Source organism: Penaeus chinensis, chromosome 43 (genome assembly GCF_019202785.1).
Source record: "Penaeus chinensis breed Huanghai No. 1 chromosome 43, ASM1920278v2, whole genome shotgun sequence".
Taxonomy (NCBI): Eukaryota; Metazoa; Arthropoda; class Malacostraca; order Decapoda; family Penaeidae; genus Penaeus; species Penaeus chinensis.
In genome coordinates, this window is record NC_061861.1 from 3263288 (window position 1) to 3281074 (window position 17787).

General features: G+C 41.9%; 3 protein-coding genes across 3 annotated transcripts in view; 2 read left to right on the forward strand and 1 right to left on the reverse strand.

The window, feature by feature from the left end:
- The first annotated feature begins 219 nt into the window (after window positions 1-219).
- LOC125048215 (neuropilin-2-like) lies at window positions 220-2655 on the forward strand. The gene is made up of 6 exons (XM_047646785.1): window positions 220-239; window positions 361-537; window positions 1383-1438; window positions 1691-1973; window positions 2295-2424; window positions 2650-2655. Exons 1-6 carry the CDS (start codon window positions 220-222, stop codon window positions 2653-2655), a joined length of 672 nt encoding a protein of 223 aa, XP_047502741.1.
- A 216-nt stretch (window positions 2656-2871) lies between these two features.
- Window positions 2872-5021, forward strand: LOC125024582 (blastula protease 10-like). Its single transcript, XM_047612387.1, has 3 exons — window positions 2872-3025; window positions 4451-4661; window positions 4877-5021. Coding segments are annotated over exons 1-3 (339 nt in total). The 5' UTR covers window positions 2872-3024; the 3' UTR covers window positions 5004-5021.
- A 5863-nt stretch (window positions 5022-10884) lies between these two features.
- LOC125024520 (paramyosin-like) overlaps window positions 10885-17787 on the reverse strand; it is a 103014-nt gene continuing 96111 nt past the window's right edge. Inside the window, exon 8 of the mRNA XM_047612311.1 lies at window positions 10885-14298. Within this exon, the coding sequence (XP_047468267.1) occupies window positions 12703-14298 (1596 nt within the window). The 3' untranslated portion in view covers window positions 10885-12702. The remainder of the gene's footprint in view (window positions 14299-17787) is intronic.

The following is a 17787-nucleotide window of genomic DNA, read 5'->3' on the forward strand; positions in this document are numbered from 1 at the left end:
AACAAACACACACACACACACACACACACACACATTTATACACAATATATGGAACAGAGAGAGAGAGAGAGAGAGAGAGAGAGAGAGAGAGAGAGAGAGAGAGAGAGAGAGAGAGAGAGAGAGAGAGAGAGAGAGAGAGAGAGATTATGTTTATTTTTCTTATATCGATATCAAAATGCATTATTTTATCAACACATTGTCTAGGTATATGCTAACGGAATGACCGCACTGAGACAGGGGTAGTCTAAGGACACTGCCATACGGAGGAATAAACCACATTCATTTATTATATTTTCTGGTAATTCAGAGAGCTTCTCCCCTTTGAACCCCCTTTTGGTCCACAAAATCTTCATCTCATAGTTTCCTGCAGGAGAGAGCCCAGACCCAGCAGCAGTTTTACCCACACCTCACCTCAGGCATTAGGGTTTTTGTCACCGGGATCGTCGGGGTCTTCCAGGTCGTCGTCGGCGGGAATCGTGGTCGCTTCCGCCGGGCCTTTTCGGACGGCGAGGGGTCTTTCGCGGCCTCGACGAACTGGTGATGGCCTGGTGTCTTTTCTCTAATGACACGGTGTCTTGCAGTCGGGCACAGTACTTCCACAGGCAGTACGCCGTGATTTCGCGGGCATAATAAACTCGCGTCAATTATTTCGATTCTATATTGTAATGAAAGCGAAATAGTTATTATCAGACCCGACATACCGCCTAGCCATGATGGAACTGATTGAATTTCAACTGCCGTCTTCCAGGCACAGCTTCTATTGTAACGTGATGATCCATTTCACATCTTATTGTTTCTATTGTGCTGGACGTCAGTGCCTCTGGGCACGTCACGTTCCAGCGCAAATGTAATTGGCTCATTTGATATTCCTCGCATATGTCATGCGCTATAAATCCGTCCAATGTTCCGTCGCTTTCAACCTGTTGTCCCGACGCTTGAGGCGTAAGGTTGCTGCCTTTCCTGGATTTTATGCCTTCTTTATTACCGCCATTATCAATTTGATATAGAAGAAAACTTTCATAGAATGATGTGTTCTACTGTTACGTAAGCTCAGATTTTGTAATTAAGGTGTTAGGCGTCATTCCAATAATAGTCCTTTTTTTTTACTTGACATATAATGAAAAAGAAGTAAAAAAAAAATTGTTCCACGAAGTTCCGGCAGCCGGTAAAGGTGCATATTGCCGAGTTCAGCGAGTGAAACATGGCGCACGTCTAGTAGAGTTAACAAAAGTCTTGCCAATATTTTTCATTATATTTATTGTTAGTTCTTGCTGTTTATCACGCAGTGCCTCTCCTGTAAATAATATACGAGGAGAGACAACATGTTACGACAATTCACGCATATTGCACAGTGAATAATTGAAACAAGCAATTATTGCAAGGTTGGACAGATGTGGGAACCCCTCGCCCGGCGCCCAGATATCCCTGCAGGAGAATAGTAACTCTTTTGCTTTGAAAGAGTGCGGTCCGGTCGTAAGCTATACCCATTTTGTATACCAAACTGTATGAATGTATATTCATTTTCTAATTCAAACCTTCACCTGCACAGTCAAAAAATTAAATAATGAAAAAAAAAAAAACGTTACCCATTGAATAAACTAATATGAAAATTGGCGATTTGGTGTGGAATAGCGGACCAAGGTAGTTAGCACCGTTCAGCTCCTCATTGGCCGCAAGTAAAGCAAACAAGTTTTTTTTTTCTGTACTTCAACATATTCATCCAATGCAATTATATCTCGTTTCGTCGTTCGTCCCTCAGTCTCCGTCTGCAGCGGAACGGGCCCGATCACGCTAACTGAGGGAGACTGCCTGCAGATTCACAGTCCGAACTACCCTCTCCCTTACGAAGACAACACCGATTGCTCTCTGACTGTCGTTGCGCCGTCAGTCTGCCAGATTGTGCTGCAATTCTGCGACTTATCGCTCGAGAGATGCCCCTACGATTTCCTGAACATCACTGATGGGATGAACACGTAAGCTGAATGTTTGGTGACTTTGTTTAGTTGCCTGCGTATCTGTGTGTGTATGTGTGTGTGTGTGTGTGTGCGTGTGCGTGTGCGTGTGCGTGTGCGTGTGCGTGTGCGTGTGCGTGTGCGTGTGCGTGTGCGTGTGCGTGTGCGTGTGCGTGTGCGTGTGCGTGTGCGTGTGCGTGTGCGTGTGCGTGTGCGTGTGTGCGTGTGCGTGTGCGTGTGCGTGTGCGTGTGCGTGTGAGTGAATTCGGAAAAAAATAGGTACAAGGTGCACATTCCATTCGGCCAGAAACGAGACTAACGGCCGCGCTGTCCCTCCTCCAGGGCCTCCTTCTGCGGGAAAGCCGAAGTGCCGCCCTTGCCCGCCACCTTCGCCAGCGCCGTCACTGTGCAATTTTCCACAGACTTCTCGCAGGTCAACATCGGCTTCAATCTTGCTATCTCCCTAAACTGCGTAAGTAGACCGATTGCGAGTTTTAGAAAGATTTTTTTTATGTGATTGTTTCTGATATTGTTGTTTTTGTTGTATATTGGTATTAATATTATTGATATTACCATAATGGTGATGACGATTAATAGCAAGTGATCAAACTAGTAGATACATTATTTAGTAACTGCAGAAAACGTATTTAAACTCTGGCAGTATTTAAACTACTGCTATTGTTATTGTTACTGTTAGTACTAGTACTTGTTGATCAACGGTGGTCTCATTTATAATTATGACCACTGTTAAGTTATTATTATTATTATCATTATAATTTCAGTTTGGTATTATTATTGTTACATTTATTTCAATATAATTATTGAATTAGTTGTTACCGGTATAATAACTGTTATGTATGTGTATTTATATATCCCTTATTTATTTACTTATAATTTTAACACGATTGAACAGGCTTACACAACGACAACCACAACAACGTCCACCTCTACAACTACAACAACGTCAACCACAACAACTACAACAACGTCAACCACTACAACCACAACAACATCCACCACTACAACTACAACTACAACAGCTGACCCATGCCTCAGCGCCCCCGTGTATACAAGTAAGTTACGATGAGTTAATATTTTAATCGTTGTATTACTAAAGAATTCATACATTTTGTTACTATCGTTGTTGTCAGTTACTGGAATTACTTAAACAGAAAAGCAAAATTAAAAAATACTTACAAAGTTATTCTGCAGGTTTTACTTGTTTCATTAGCATTGGTAGTAGTAGTAGTAGGAACAACACTTTAATGGATGAATAAAATCACTGTTGATTTTTTGGAGTGTTATAACTGTATTATATGTCATTATTAATATTGTTTATGCGGTTATCATTATTGCCCTTAATGTTGATATTGACAATATATTGCACATCCCAAGCCAAGGCTGCCATTGCAAGTGGACACCAGCAGCAGAGCGGGCAAGAACACGTTTCCGAATTGAACCCGTTCCCCCCTTTCTCAGTGCGCAGATTGAACCCACTTTTCCCCTTTCTCAGTGCGCAGATTGAACCCACTTTTCCCCTTTCTCAGTGCGCAGATTGAACCCACTTTTCCCCTTTCTAAGTACGCAAATTGAACCCATTTTCCCACTTTCTCAGTACGCAAATTGAACCCACTTTTCCCCTTTCTCAGTACGCAAATTAAACCTACTTTCCCCAGTTTCTCAGCACTCAAATTGAACCCGTTTCCCCTTTCTCAGTCTGGAAATTGAACCCAGTTTCCCACTTTCTCAGTAAGGAAATTGAACGCAATTCTCCCCCTTTTTTCAGCACGCAAATTGAACCCACTTTTCCCCTTTCTCAGTACGCAAATTGAACCCAGTTACCCCCTTTCTCAGTGCGCAGATTGAACCCACTTTCCCCAGTTTCTCAGCACTCAAATTGAACCCGTTTCCTCTTTCTCAGTCTGGAAATTGAACCCAGTTTCCCACTTTCTCAGTACGGAAATTGAACGCAATTCCCACCTTTTTTCAGCACGCAAATTGAACCCAGTTTCCTCCTTTCTCAATATGCAAATTGAACCTAGTTTATCCCCTTTTCTGCACGCAAATTGAACTCAATTTCCCCCTTTTTCAGCACGCAAATTGAACCCGTTTCCCCTTTCTCAATCTGGAAATTTAACCCAATTTCCCCTTTTCTCAGTACGCAAATTGAACCCATTCCCCTTTCATAGCATGCAAATAAAACCCAGTTTCCCCCTTTCTCAGCAAGGTAAATTGAACACAATTTCCCCCTTTCTTAGTACGGAAATTGAACCCATTCCCTTCTTTCTCAGTACGCAAATTAAACCCATATTCCCCCTTTCTCAGTACACAAATTGAACCCAGTTTCCCCCGTTTTCAGCACGTAAAATAAACGAATATTTCTCCCGTTTTCAGTATGAAAATTAACCCAAATTTCCCCTTTTATTTCAGCACGCAAGTCAAACTTAATTTTCTTTTTCCGCCCGCAAAATAAACCCACATTTCCCCCTTTTTTCTAGTGTGCAGTGACGTAGTTGCCACCAGCTCTGTGGGCGTGATTATCAGTCCAGGTTATCCAGGAACTTACACTAACTTCCTTGATTGCACCCTCACCGTGACCGTTGCGACGAGCACTGCAATAAGCTTTGATTACTTGAGTTTCAACTTGGAAAAACACCCGACTTGCAGCTACGACTTTTTGACCATTAATGATACAATTAACACGGAAAGGTAGGTTTGTGGGCTGGAGAGGCATATTGAAAATCGAGTTGTTAGTACTTTATATTTTTATTATAAATTCCAGGTATTCTTTCATTTGATTATGACATCGTCAAATCTTACATAAACCACCTCAGATTCCTTTCTTTGTCTCGAAGCCTAGAGTATATATATTTACTTGTTTTCCTTTTCCTTTTCCTTTTTTTTTTTTTCCTTTTATTTTTTAGAACGAGATATTGTGAGACAACGCCGCCAGATTTCCCCCTTTCCGCCACAAACGACGTGAGCCTAAGGTTCTTCACGGATAAGTCTGTAATTGATACCGGGTTCTACATCTGTTACAAGGGCGTCTGAGGACCTTGGGGTTTCAAGGTCAGTTAATGGGGGTTTGTGTATGGGTTTGAGGTGAGATTCATTACTCTCTCTCTCTCTCTCTCTCTCTCTCTCTCTCTCTCTCTCTCTCTCTCTCTCTCTCTCTCTCTCTCTCTCTCTCTCTTTCTCTCTTTCTCTCTTCTCTCTCTCTCTCTCTCTCTCTCTCTCTCTCTCTCTCTCTTTCTTTCTTTCTCTCACACACACACTACAACAAAATGATGATAACAATGATCCCTCAGTAAAGCATTATTCATCTAACGATCGATTTCCCCTCAATCCCCAGGTTATGGCTGACTAGGCAAAGGAATCGGTTGCTTGTGGAACGGATGCGAGTAAGAACGAACAGTTCCTTCACTGTAAGATGTGTAGTTGATGTCTCGATATTACGTCTTCAGATTCATTGTGTAGTTGGGAAGACTATCCTATAACGTAAGATCTGACATCTGTTTCATGTACGATAAAGTAGGCACGGAAGGTAACGAATAATAAGTGTCCAACATAAGATATGCATTTAAACAAAAGTATAAAGCATGGAAAATATTAGAATACATCACAGCGTTTCGAATAGGATTTATACTCCTATTGAAACCGAGAGGAAATTGGCTTCTTTTGATTTTGACCTGAAGATGAGTACGCACTGCTTATGGTTCCTTGCGTACTCTGTAAACAACAGCTTGAAATTATATCCTCATCTGCACTGTAATCGTGAAATATCAGTTATATACCTTGAGAATATTAATACCGATAATGATGTAATAGCTGAAGGCCAGTTACACATTTTGCATTGTGGAATTCTTCATTTTTATTCATACTTAATCTGCATTTGTCAACTGATCCTGTGTCGAAGCTTCTCACCTCAAATTCACTTTTTGATAGTTGTGGAAAAAAAATCAAGAATATGAGTGATTTTACTCCAGTCCCATTTGGATAAGTCTGCAGAAGTAACCAGTTATAATGAAAAGTTTTCTTTATTTTTCATTGTGTTTGTCACGTAGAAGGTGCGATCACGTTAGCCTGCATTTAACTGATTGTTTCATGTTTTTATGTATCTTTATCCGTTAGCTTTATTAATATTCTTTTTTATTGTATTTTCATTGGACTTGATTTTATCGTTTATTTTATTCAAATGATTGAACTTTCATTTTTCCAAGTGCACAAATACTGTAGTTAGATACCACCTAAGTTGTTCAGAAATGTCTAAATGCCGCTATTTAGCTTATGCACATGTCTTTTTTTTTTTTTTATCATACAAATATATTCATTAAAGCTTATATCTACATTGCTTCTTGTAGAACGATAGCTATTTGAATGGAAGAAGTTCAGTTTCGTATTGATAGAGTGAATGGAAAGTATTCAGTAAAACGATAAGTATTAGTGTGTTTACTAATGCACATACATCACGCGTCTCTCTCTCTATCTATCTATCTGTCTATCTGTCTATCTATCTCTATCTCTATCTCTATCTCTCTCTCTCTCTCTCTCTCTCTCTCTCTCTCTCTCTCTCTCTCTCTCTCTCTCTCTCTCTCTCTCTCACAGTGTGTGTGTGTGTGTGTGTGTGTGTACACATTTATATATATTATGTATATGTATAAATATGTATCTGTATGTATATATATGTACATATATACATATATACATATATAAATGTATACATGTATACATGTTTACATATATACACATACATACCCACATATACATTATATATACACATACATATACATATACATATACATATACACATACACATACACATACACATACACATACACATACACATACACATACACATACATACATACATACATACATACATACACATACATATACATACATGTAAATATATATGTGTGTGTGTGTCGACCTCAAGAAGACGTTTGAATCGTTATAAGAAATTCTGAGACGTACGGGAATTGTGACAAGTATTGTTGGACTAATAGCAAGCCTTTATATTGGTACTTAAAGTGCTGTAAAGTGTGGTGGGGGTCTGTCGAGTTTCTTCCCTGCTGACATAGCAATGAGGCAAGGCTGTGCTCTTGCACAAGACTCAACACTTGCAGAGACTGGATAATAGGCAGGGGTGCTCTCCAACATCAGTGTGGAGCACCACTGGGCAATATCAAGATCACTGACCTAGACTTTACAGACAATGATACTATCCTGTCTGAGATTCTGGAACCGCCGCCACGGGTCTTGATGTATTGAGCATTGAGGCAAAGCCTTTGGGTCTAGAGGTCTTCTGGACCAAGACCAAAATCCAGGATTTTAGGGGCCTGTTAGGGACACCCGTTCAGTCGATACAGGATGTTGAGTTTTACATACCTTGGTAGTGTAGTCCACGACTTTGAGCTATCATACCAGGAAGTAAGAAGACGGATTGGCCTGGCAGCAGGCGCCATGAACTTAGTCAAAACGAGTATTTGGAGATGCCATTACCTGTGCAAAAGGACCAAGCTACGTGTGTTCGAGGTTTATACTGCCAGTTTTATCCAATGAAAAAGAAACCTGGACGCTATCTAGAGCGTTGGAGTTGCGTCTTGATGCCCTTGTAACAGGTCCTTGTGCCGGATCGTGGGGTACAGTTGACATGTCCGTGTGTCCAACTGACGGTTACACCATGAGACTGGCATAGGGCCTCTTACTTGCATAATCCGGGGCCGGTTATATGGGCACCGAGCTCGTTTCCCCGGGTATTACTCTGCCCATCAGGTCTCTTCACGAGATGATCCCGGGTGGAGGAAACCCGGGGGACGAACTAGTTAGTCATGGCTTGGGCAGATCGACCAGACCTGTTGTGAGGAGCTAGAGATGGGCCGAGGGCCTATCTGGAGACTCGCCATGAGGGACCCTCGTGGCTGGAAGCGAAGGGTGGATGCAGCCATGCGCACAATGATTGATTGATATAACATCATATACACATGCATATGCATATATAGATAGATAAATGCACACACACACACACACACACACACACATCTATCTGTGTATGTATATATATAATATGTATATATATATTTATATATATTTATATATATACATACATACATGCACATACAGATACATCTAGTTTCAGGTTGGAAGTCAATCAGATATACATAGATAGGTAGGTAACCAGACAAGCGCACGCACGCACGCACACACGCACACACGCACACACACACACACACACGCACACACACACACACACACACGCACGCACACGCACACACACACACACACAAACACACACACACACACACACACATACGCTCGCTCACATGCGCACACGCACGCACACACAAATGTATAGGTAGATATATAGAATAAGTCATTTAAATATAACGAGGATTTGTAGTGTTTTTATTATCAGAACTTTATAGTTTTCTCTTTTGTGAAAGAGAGTGAGAATGTCTGTCTGTTTGTCTGTCTACGGCTTTAGAAAGACACTACGTTACGCTATTCACGGTAAGGGTACGATTGCATCACGCGCTCGGTACGATACCGACACGAATGGACACGTTTGGAGCACATGTACGATAATTGACGCATATTTGGCGAGTATATGGCGAATGTATGGCGACTTGTTAGAGACAACATATGGTGTTTTATGAATGACTGCGATCGACGACAGCATACTCGCGCCTCATCCATGAAGATCTGACAAAGCTTAGTTACGACTTTTCCGTGTAGTTAACCTTATCACCATTCGTCGTCTCGACTTTTAGATTTGTAATTTGAATTGTTATTATTTATCATTATTATCGTTATTTATTTATTATTATTATTATTATTATTATTATTATTATTATTATTATTATTATTTATCATTATTAATTATCATTATTATTATTATTATTATTATTATTATTATTATTATTATAGATATCATCAATATTAATTAGTCTTATTGATTTTGCATTATATTCATCAACTTTTAGCACTGCAAATCATCTTTATCCATCGTGAATCTGCGGAAAATTCAGCCGCGGCACGATCAACACTTGACACGCCACTAATGCTTCCTCTTAAATCACCAAAAACGACATTGCTGAGGCTCTTGACAAACACACAACACGCCAATATATATTCTACATTTATTCATTTATTTATTTTTGAAATTTTAGAACTTTCGAGACTATTGGCGACTGCAAAAAAAAAAAAAAAAAAAAAAAAGGCGGGAAAAGGCGCAAGTGTGTCTTACATATGCTTTTGTGTGTTACTTTAGCGAATGGAAAATCAAAAACTTGTTTAGTTTATTATCCACACTTGTGGCTTTCCTAAGGTTTCTTGGTCACTGATCCTTACGAATTTTGTTTATCAGGAACGTAATTCATACATCATTATATACGATTTTGTTTTTCTCTCGAGGAATATTAGCTTATAACAATATATTATGAGTTGGTGTTCAATAAAGATATTTCGGCAGGCCAAACTTTTATTTTTACTCTTCCTAATTATACTTCGTAGTGATGCCCTTTTACTTTTCTGTTTTGCTTTATAGTTATCCGTTTTGCTATTATTTCCTGTTTTCATATTTTGCCTGCTATTTGCTTTTTTCAGTCTTTCTTATGGTCACAATACCCTTTTTATTTTATTTTTCTTCCGTCTATCACTTATATTGATTTTCTATTTGCCATTTTCGCATGTTACATTTCCTATTATTTTTTCCACTTTCCATATGACAGTTCTTTTTTCCTTACTAAATATAATGCATTTTTAAATTTTGTTTCCATATATTTAAAAAAAATGTATTCCTGTTCAGCTTTTCGTATGTCAATTCCTATTTTTCTAAATCATTTCATATTTCTTTTTTCTTTTTTATTTCCTTATTCTTGTATTTTGTGTTTTCTGTTTTACTTTTCATATTACAATTCCGTTTTGTGTTTGTTTTCTAGCTTTCTTGTATTGCCTGTTTGTAACGGTAATGACGCCACAGCGACGTAAATGGCCTTTGTTTCTCCCTCTTTTCTTCTTATTTGAGGGAGGAGGAGGAAGAAAGGATAAGTAATAAAAAGAATGAGAGAGGATCCTAACAAGAACAAAAAAAATAAAAAAAAAATACATGAAACAGTGATATTTAGAAATGAAGAAAATCAGATAAAAAGTGTAAAAAATTTTGAGAGAAACGTTCTTGTTCTTGTGTTTCTTAATAATGAACTATGAATACAAAGAATATTCCGCCACAGTCGATGTATGTATGTGTGTGTGTGTGTGTGTGTGTGTGTGTGTGTGTGTGTGTGTGTGTGTGTGTGTGTGTGTGTGTGTGTGTGTGTGTGTGTGTGTGTGTGTGTGTGTGTTTCTGTCTGTCTGTCTGTATATGGTGAAATTTTGTTATGCTTTGCCAGGCCAGTTCACACTTTACGAAATAATTTTACAACTATATAACATATATAAATTTGCTTTTCAATCTTTTGTTTTTTACTTTTAGGATACATTTTGTTTACAGTTTTTTCACTCGTTTCCTTAAATGATTATAATGTATTTCATTTGTTTTTATCTTCCTATTATTCTTGTAAATTATTATTATAGTTTATTTACTTATAATTTGCATATATTTTACTTATATATTGTATAGATTAAAATAGAATTCTATCAAACTATATTAGTTATGTTACAGGATCATGTAGAATGTGTAAGATGTTTTTATTTGTTTTTTGGAAAGTCAAGAATATTGTAAGCTCCAACATTAATGTCATATCTTCACATCTACGAATATTAGTCTACAATTCTTATTTGCTTTACATCTCTCTTCCATAATAACACATTTATTTCCTCACATTGTCTGAGAAAGTCAAGCTATATTTGTGAACTCGTTTCTGATTTATATACACAAACACCAAACAAAAAAGTAAAAGAAAAAAAACACTGAGGCTACAAAAACATCATCCATAGTCACAATTTTTTAATATATGTTCTCCTTGTCCAGCAAATAAGCTTAATAACAAGCTACCTGCAATGATAACCCAAGGTGAGGCTAAAAGAGCATAGCTAAGGTGTTTATAATGACGTATGATACAAGGGAAGAGCTGAAGTGGTATATAAAGCTCTATAAGACGGTTATGGAGCTTTATTTAGCCTCCCTAGAAGCGGGTATGAAACAAAGACTGAAATGCATAACTACAAACTCTTTTTTGTTAAGCTTTTGCTAAATCAAAAACTTGTTTTTTTCTTCTTCTTTTTCTTCTTTTCCTTTCTTCTAGAGGTCCGATTTTGCGATTTTTTGTAACTGTTTGACGCGTCTTTTGTTTTCTTAATTTTTTCGATCATAAAAGGCATTTTTTCCTAAAGAAAGAAGAAGTATTCCTTTACAAATGCAATCAAACGATATGTTCATCTTTCATCATAAACGTTATCGTGTTTTTAACATATCTTTAACCTATGAAATCTACGGGACACTTCACTGACCTCTATGATAATCTGCGACGAATGTGATCTCCACAGAGGCTACTTTCACAAAAGAGAGATTGGCGAAGCTTCTAGGTCTTCAAACACCATTAAAAGTGGAATGCCATAAACAGCTTTCCGATGAATGCGCCAATCGCGGATTTTCTTTTGCAATCTTAATTTTTTTGTTTTTCTTTCCAGAAAATAAAATGGGATTAGGACTACAAAGGAAAGTACTGCTGCTATCACAAACTTCTACACAAAAGGGAGGAGAAGGGGGGGGGGGGTGATTTTCTTTCTCTCTCCACTTCTGGAACGATTACCATAACAATAAAAAAAAAAAAATCTGGGGAAAAATAACTCGACTGGAATGTTTTAAAATATTGCACTTGTCACGAGTGAACATTTTTCTTCTCTTTTCAGTTCTGAACTTTTTCAACCTATATTAAAAAAGGGGGTAAGTGTGTGACCTAAAAAAAAAAAAAAAGAAAAAAAGTCTTAACACACAGATGATGGATCTCTGACGACTAGAAGCGAATGATTTGGGACATTTACAGCCAATCACTGATCATGAATTTCAAAAATACGTCAAGAATTCCTACTTTCTTGGTCAGATGAGAGGATAATCTATCAACAACGTAACTTCAACATAGCTCTTAACAACAATGGATCACATTATCAATCTACCAACTGTTCCCTTTTAGATATTATCATTATTTATTGTATCGAATCTCTTTTTCAGAGTTCGATTATTTGATGTAAAATCCTACCGGGCAATTGAAAAAAAAAACAAAAAAAAAAAACGTCGCCATCTATTTGGCACAGGATTTAGGATGATTAAAGGAGGTAAAATTGATCACTTCTTTTACGTCATTTTATCGATCACTTTTTCACATCAACCAAGACGAGAACAGTCAGAACCGCACGACCAGCGAGACCAAGCTGGAATTCCGACGAACAGACCTTCACTGGGAGGAATAGAGTGGCATCTCGAACGCAGGTATGAACAGAAGTACAAAACATACACTAGAAGCTACTAAACTCTACTTGGCACACTAATAAAACAAATAAATACAAACCCAAACATATATAATACATTGACTTCAGTGTACCCATGTATATACACTTTTTTATATTTACAAAAATAATATGAATCAATTCTGACAAAGGAACGTAAATAAAACTGGGCAAATAACATGCCACACTTACTCCTCTGTCTGCATATACTACATACGATAAAATAAAATTTGATTACAAACGAGTACTTCAGATATACAACAAACTATTCACACAAAATCCTCGGGAGACCCAGGCTACGTCCTCAGTACCGCCGGTGGTTGTAGTGGGATCTGTTGAAGGAAGTCTTGAGTACTTCGGCGTAAGACATTTCCAACTTCCGAAGTTTGGCGACCTCGACGGACGGGTAGTTGATCTTGGGAGGCGCCGCCCTTCCTCTGGGCTCGGATTCGCTGTTCACTTGGTTCTGGTTGGAGCCCGGCTGCTGGTCCTGCCCGCCGCTCAGGTGGTGCTGGCTGTGGCGCTGCCGGTTGCTGCTGCGGCCGCGGTGCTTCCTGGGGCGGTGGTGCTCGCAGCGGGTGCGGGACGAGTTGTAGATGATGCGCGTCTTGCTGTGCTCGTTCTCGTTGTCCGTGCGAAGCGTCGGGAAGTCGTCTTGGTTCCTGTGGTGGTGGTTCTGGCTGTGGTCGCGCTCCCTCTTGTGGTGGCGGTGGCCTGACTGGTGAGATTCGTTGGCCGAGCTTCCGTGCGAGTACTGGTACTGGCCCATGTACTGCTGGTGCTGCTGGTACGAGTCGAGGCGGTTGCGGTAGCGGCTGCGGCGCTTCTGCCTGCTGGTCGGCCGGGATCCGCCTCCCAGGTCGAGGGAGTCGGGCCGAGGAGGCTTGTGGGTCACGCGCTGCTCCTCGGGCACGTGCTGGTCGTCCAGGATCTCTGGCCTCCGCTCTTCCCTCCCCCTGGCCTCCTCTCTGTTGGGCTTCTGCTTTTCCTCACGTGCGACGGATGGCGTTTCCCGCGCGACCTCGCCCTTCTTTTCGTTGGCGACGTTTTGTATCTCTGAATTGACGATTGTTTTGACTGTTTTGACTTCCGTAACCTCAGTCACCTCGATGGTCGTGCTGGTTTCCGTGATGGACTCGTTATCTTCAGATTTCACGCCCGAGGTCTTGCTGTTGTGTGCGTTCTTGTCCGCTTCTACGAGCTGCTGCGCCTTCGCTGGTTTTCCAGGCTGGCTCATGGCGTCCTTCTCATCCACGGTCTGCTTCAGCACGGTGAAGATTTCCTGGAAGAGTTTCTTATATTCAGGAGCCGTCTGGAACCGCTTATCACAAGGGTTCACGGGTGAGCTCAGGTCTAAGCATCTGCTGGCGATCGTTGGCGTCAAGTCTTCCAGGATCTCCTTGTGGGTGAACACCTCCTCGCCGGTCTGCGTCGACTTGTTGCTCAGGCGACTCTCGCCGTCGGAGAAGCCCGACGACGACGTCTCCACCTCCGAAAACTCCTCCATGTTGCTCTTGGGCCGCGTCACGCTGGGCTTCATGTCGCACGTGCAGGTGTGGCACCGCTGGCACTTGAGGCTGATGGCGCGGGTGTCGTGCAGGGAATCCGTCATCACCAGGCTCATGGGGCCGGACATGTCGTCGACGCCTGGGTGCACCAAGCGCTCGTCTTGGTTGACGCTGTTCTGGGCCATCTGCTGCTGCTGCTGCTGTTGCTGCTGCTGCTGTTGCTGCTGTTCCCGCGCCTCCAGAAGAGCCTCGTATTTCTCGATGAGGATGCGGTACGAGGTGTCCAGCTCTGACAGGAGAGAGTTGTGAGGGGCGTCGCTGGCCTCGGTGCCCGGCGAGGTGCCCTCAGACCCCATGTGGCTCATCACTTGACCAATTGATGCCAGCGACTCCTGCGAACAAAGGAAGGGATGAGCAACGGGTGGAATGATAATGACTATTTTATCACGCTGAATTATAAATGATAAAAAATAAGAATAGATCTATGACGTGAACTTTCATCATGTAAACAAATTCAACAGCTGAGTGATATGTGCAAGAAACGGATTGCTTGAGTTATGAGATTCTATCACAGTAAAGTAATAGAAATTAAAAAAAACAAACTAATAAGATGTTGTACTGAAATAAAAAATCATGTATTATAGGGGAAAGAAAGGAGTTCGGTATTTTCTCACATTCTTATGAATATGAGACAGTTCCGACCATCGTTTTCCTTACATCCAATACTATATACATTACTACAGCACTAAATATACATTCACGACTCTGTGTAAATACATTTATGGTCTGGAAGTAGACAGTTGGTTATTATTTTCAATTCCTAAACGATGTACTCACAAGTAGCATTAGTTCATAGTTACACAAACTATGTTAATATACAGATGACAGAAATGAGGTTAGAAATATACGATGAAATGTTGTACTTTTTAAATGATGCGAATGTTTAAACACTTCTAAGGAAATACTGCTGTATTTGCATAATTTCATTAGCATTTTTTAATGACATATCAGAAAAGAATGTTCACAGATTAGATATGTTTATTAAACACACAAATTAGTAATATTTCTGTACTTTATTCTTTCCCCCATTCCCGTCACTACGCCAAAATACAATATATATTTAGAAACAAAACTTTTTTCTTTCAGTCTGATACATTTCACATTTTCTTATGCACACGATGATATTTGTACAACTTTAAGTAGGTCTGAACCGTTCAAACTTAAAACCTTCAGCACTTTACCACGAAATTTTAACACGTCAGTCACATCCATAAATATAACACATACCAGCCACAACTTTAGCAAACTACTTTCGAAAACGTACTTTCCAATACTACGATTCTTGCCTTGGAGATCTATAATACACTACAGAATTGCGTCTTTAGCGTATAGTTCTTCAAAAGAAATGGCGTATCTTCTGCTATGTACACAAACGCAGAGGGTACGTGGGGAACCAAAGGGCATCTCCATTCAACGCAGTCAAAGAGAGAATAGCAACATACACCAACTGCATTACAGCTTGCACAGTACAATGTACATCAACAACACTACGAAAGAAGAGGAGGAGAGGGAGAGATTATATGGAAAGGGAAAAGGAGGAGGAGGAGGAGAAGGTGGAGAGGGAAAAGGAGAGAAATAGAGAGTAGGAAGAGAGGGTGAGGGAGAGGGAGAGAGGAGGAGGAGGAGGAGGAGGAGGAGGAGGAGGAGGAGGAGGAGGAGGAGGAGGAGGAGGAGGAGGAGGAGGAGGAGGGGGAGAGTGGGGGAGGAGAAAAGGACTAGGAGGAGGAAGAAGGAGAGAGGAGGTGGAGAAGGAGAGGGAAGGGAAGGTGAAAAAACACGGAAAGGGGGAAATGAGGGTGGGAATGAGAGAGAGAGAGAGAGAGAGAGAGAGAGAGAGAGAGAGAGAGAGAGAGAGAGAGAGAGAGAGAGAGAGAGAGAGAGAGAGAGAGAGAGAGAGAAATGCAACTTATCAACTCGAAGCTCTCCTCTGGCCTAAGATTACTCAAAGTCCATGAGAATACTGTCGCTGGCTTGCATCCTACGTTCTTTTACGCTGGTCTCCCTCTGTACGAGACTCTACATTCCTTCTTCCTATGGGGGGCGGGGTCAGAGAGGGTGGGGGAGGGGGTGCTTCCGCTGAGAAGGGAAGGGGGGGGGGTCGTCTTCCATTGAGGGGCGAGGGGGGGGGGCGTCTATTCACAGGATTTCCCCTTTCTTTTGTACAACATTTGGCTTCCGCTTCTACTCGGGCTGCCCTCGGATACAAGCGTGCAGGGACTAGGGGTTTCCAGGGCCAGCTTTGGCCCGCCCCCTTTGTCCCTAATTCCCCCTAGCAGCATTCCAATAATTACCTCTTTACAGCGCCTCTACTGTCTCTTTTTAGCAATCCTTGCCGTACGCGTAGCGCTCTATCTTTCCCCTTCTTAGCAGTGCCAATTACTCCCCCTTTAGCATTATTCTCCTACTTCCCTCTTTACAGCACCCTCCTACTTACCCCTTAGATAGCGCCCCTACTGCCCCTTTTATAGCAATCCCCTACTCACCATATACAGCGCCCCCTACTTCCCCCTTTAGCAGCGCCCCCTACTGCCCTTTATACAGCACCCTCCTACTGCCCCCTACACAGCACCCCCTCCACCCACCCCGTCGACCCCAAGCACCTACTCGAAGGGCGAGTCGCCGCCCTCGTCGCCTTCGTCGCCAGCGGCAACACACTTACGCAAACGTCAGAACTTGAGCAATTGGACCGAGCGTCTTCCCCGGGGCCTCCACAGCGAGCGCTTGGGCCGAGCGGCAGCCGACCATCGCTCCGGGGGCTTCCTGGCGAGGCCTGCTGCTCCTGAGATAGTTTTATAGCCAAACAGTGATCGCAGAGGGAGGATTTCGGTTATGGATATAAGCAGAACGACTAGAACAAGAAGCCAGTCTATTCCGAACGATACCAAGCCAGTGAGCTCCACGCCCTGATGAGGAGAAAGGGTTAAAGAGCACGTCAATATGGCAGGGCTTGAAGGCAGGGGGGGGGGGGGGGGGGGGGGGTCGGGCCTCGGGGTGGGGTCGAGGGCCTGACGAGGGAGAGGAAGAGAAGGGGAGAGGTGAAGCTGAGAGAGAGAGAGGAGAGAGAGAGAGGAGGGAGAGAGAGAGAGAGAGAGAGAGAGAGAGAGAGAGAGAGAGAGAGAGAGAGAGAGAGAGAGAGAGAGAGAGAGGAGAGAGAGAGAGAGAGAGAGAGAGAGAGAGAGAGAGAGAGAGAGAGAGAGAGAGAGAGAGAGAGAGAGGGGAGAGGAGGGAGAGAGAGAGAGAGAGAGGAGAGCGAGAGGGAGAGCGAGAGAGAGTAGGGAGAGGGGGGGAGGAGGGAGAGAGGGAGAGAGGAGAGGGAGAGGAGAGGGAGAGGGAGAGGGAGAGAGAGAGGGAGAGAGAGGGAGAGAGAGGGAGAGAGAGAGAGGGAGAGAGAGGGAGAGAGAGGGAGAGAGAGGAGAGAGAGAGAGAGAGAGAGAGAGAGAGAGAGAGAGAGAGAGAGAGAGAGAGAGAGAGAGAGAGAGAGAGAGAGAGAGAGAGAAACTGACAGGCAGAAACAGAAACAGATAAAAGCCAGCAGCTAATAATATAAAGAAAAAGACGCAAAGAGCAAAACAAAAGAAAAACATATATATGTATAAAAGAGAAAAAAAAGGCAAACGGAAAAAAAGGAAAGAAAAAATGTCGCAGCCATTGAATAATTAAGAAATAAATAAACCAGCCATCTTTCACTGTCGATCTACGCAACTAAAAGGACAGAGCTCTCCAAACACTACGGCCGCCTTGCCTCCTGTCGCTCTCCGCGGGCTGCTCGATTAGCCTAGATTGCGGGAGTCTAGCGATTGTTTGTCGCCTTTTCTTTGTGG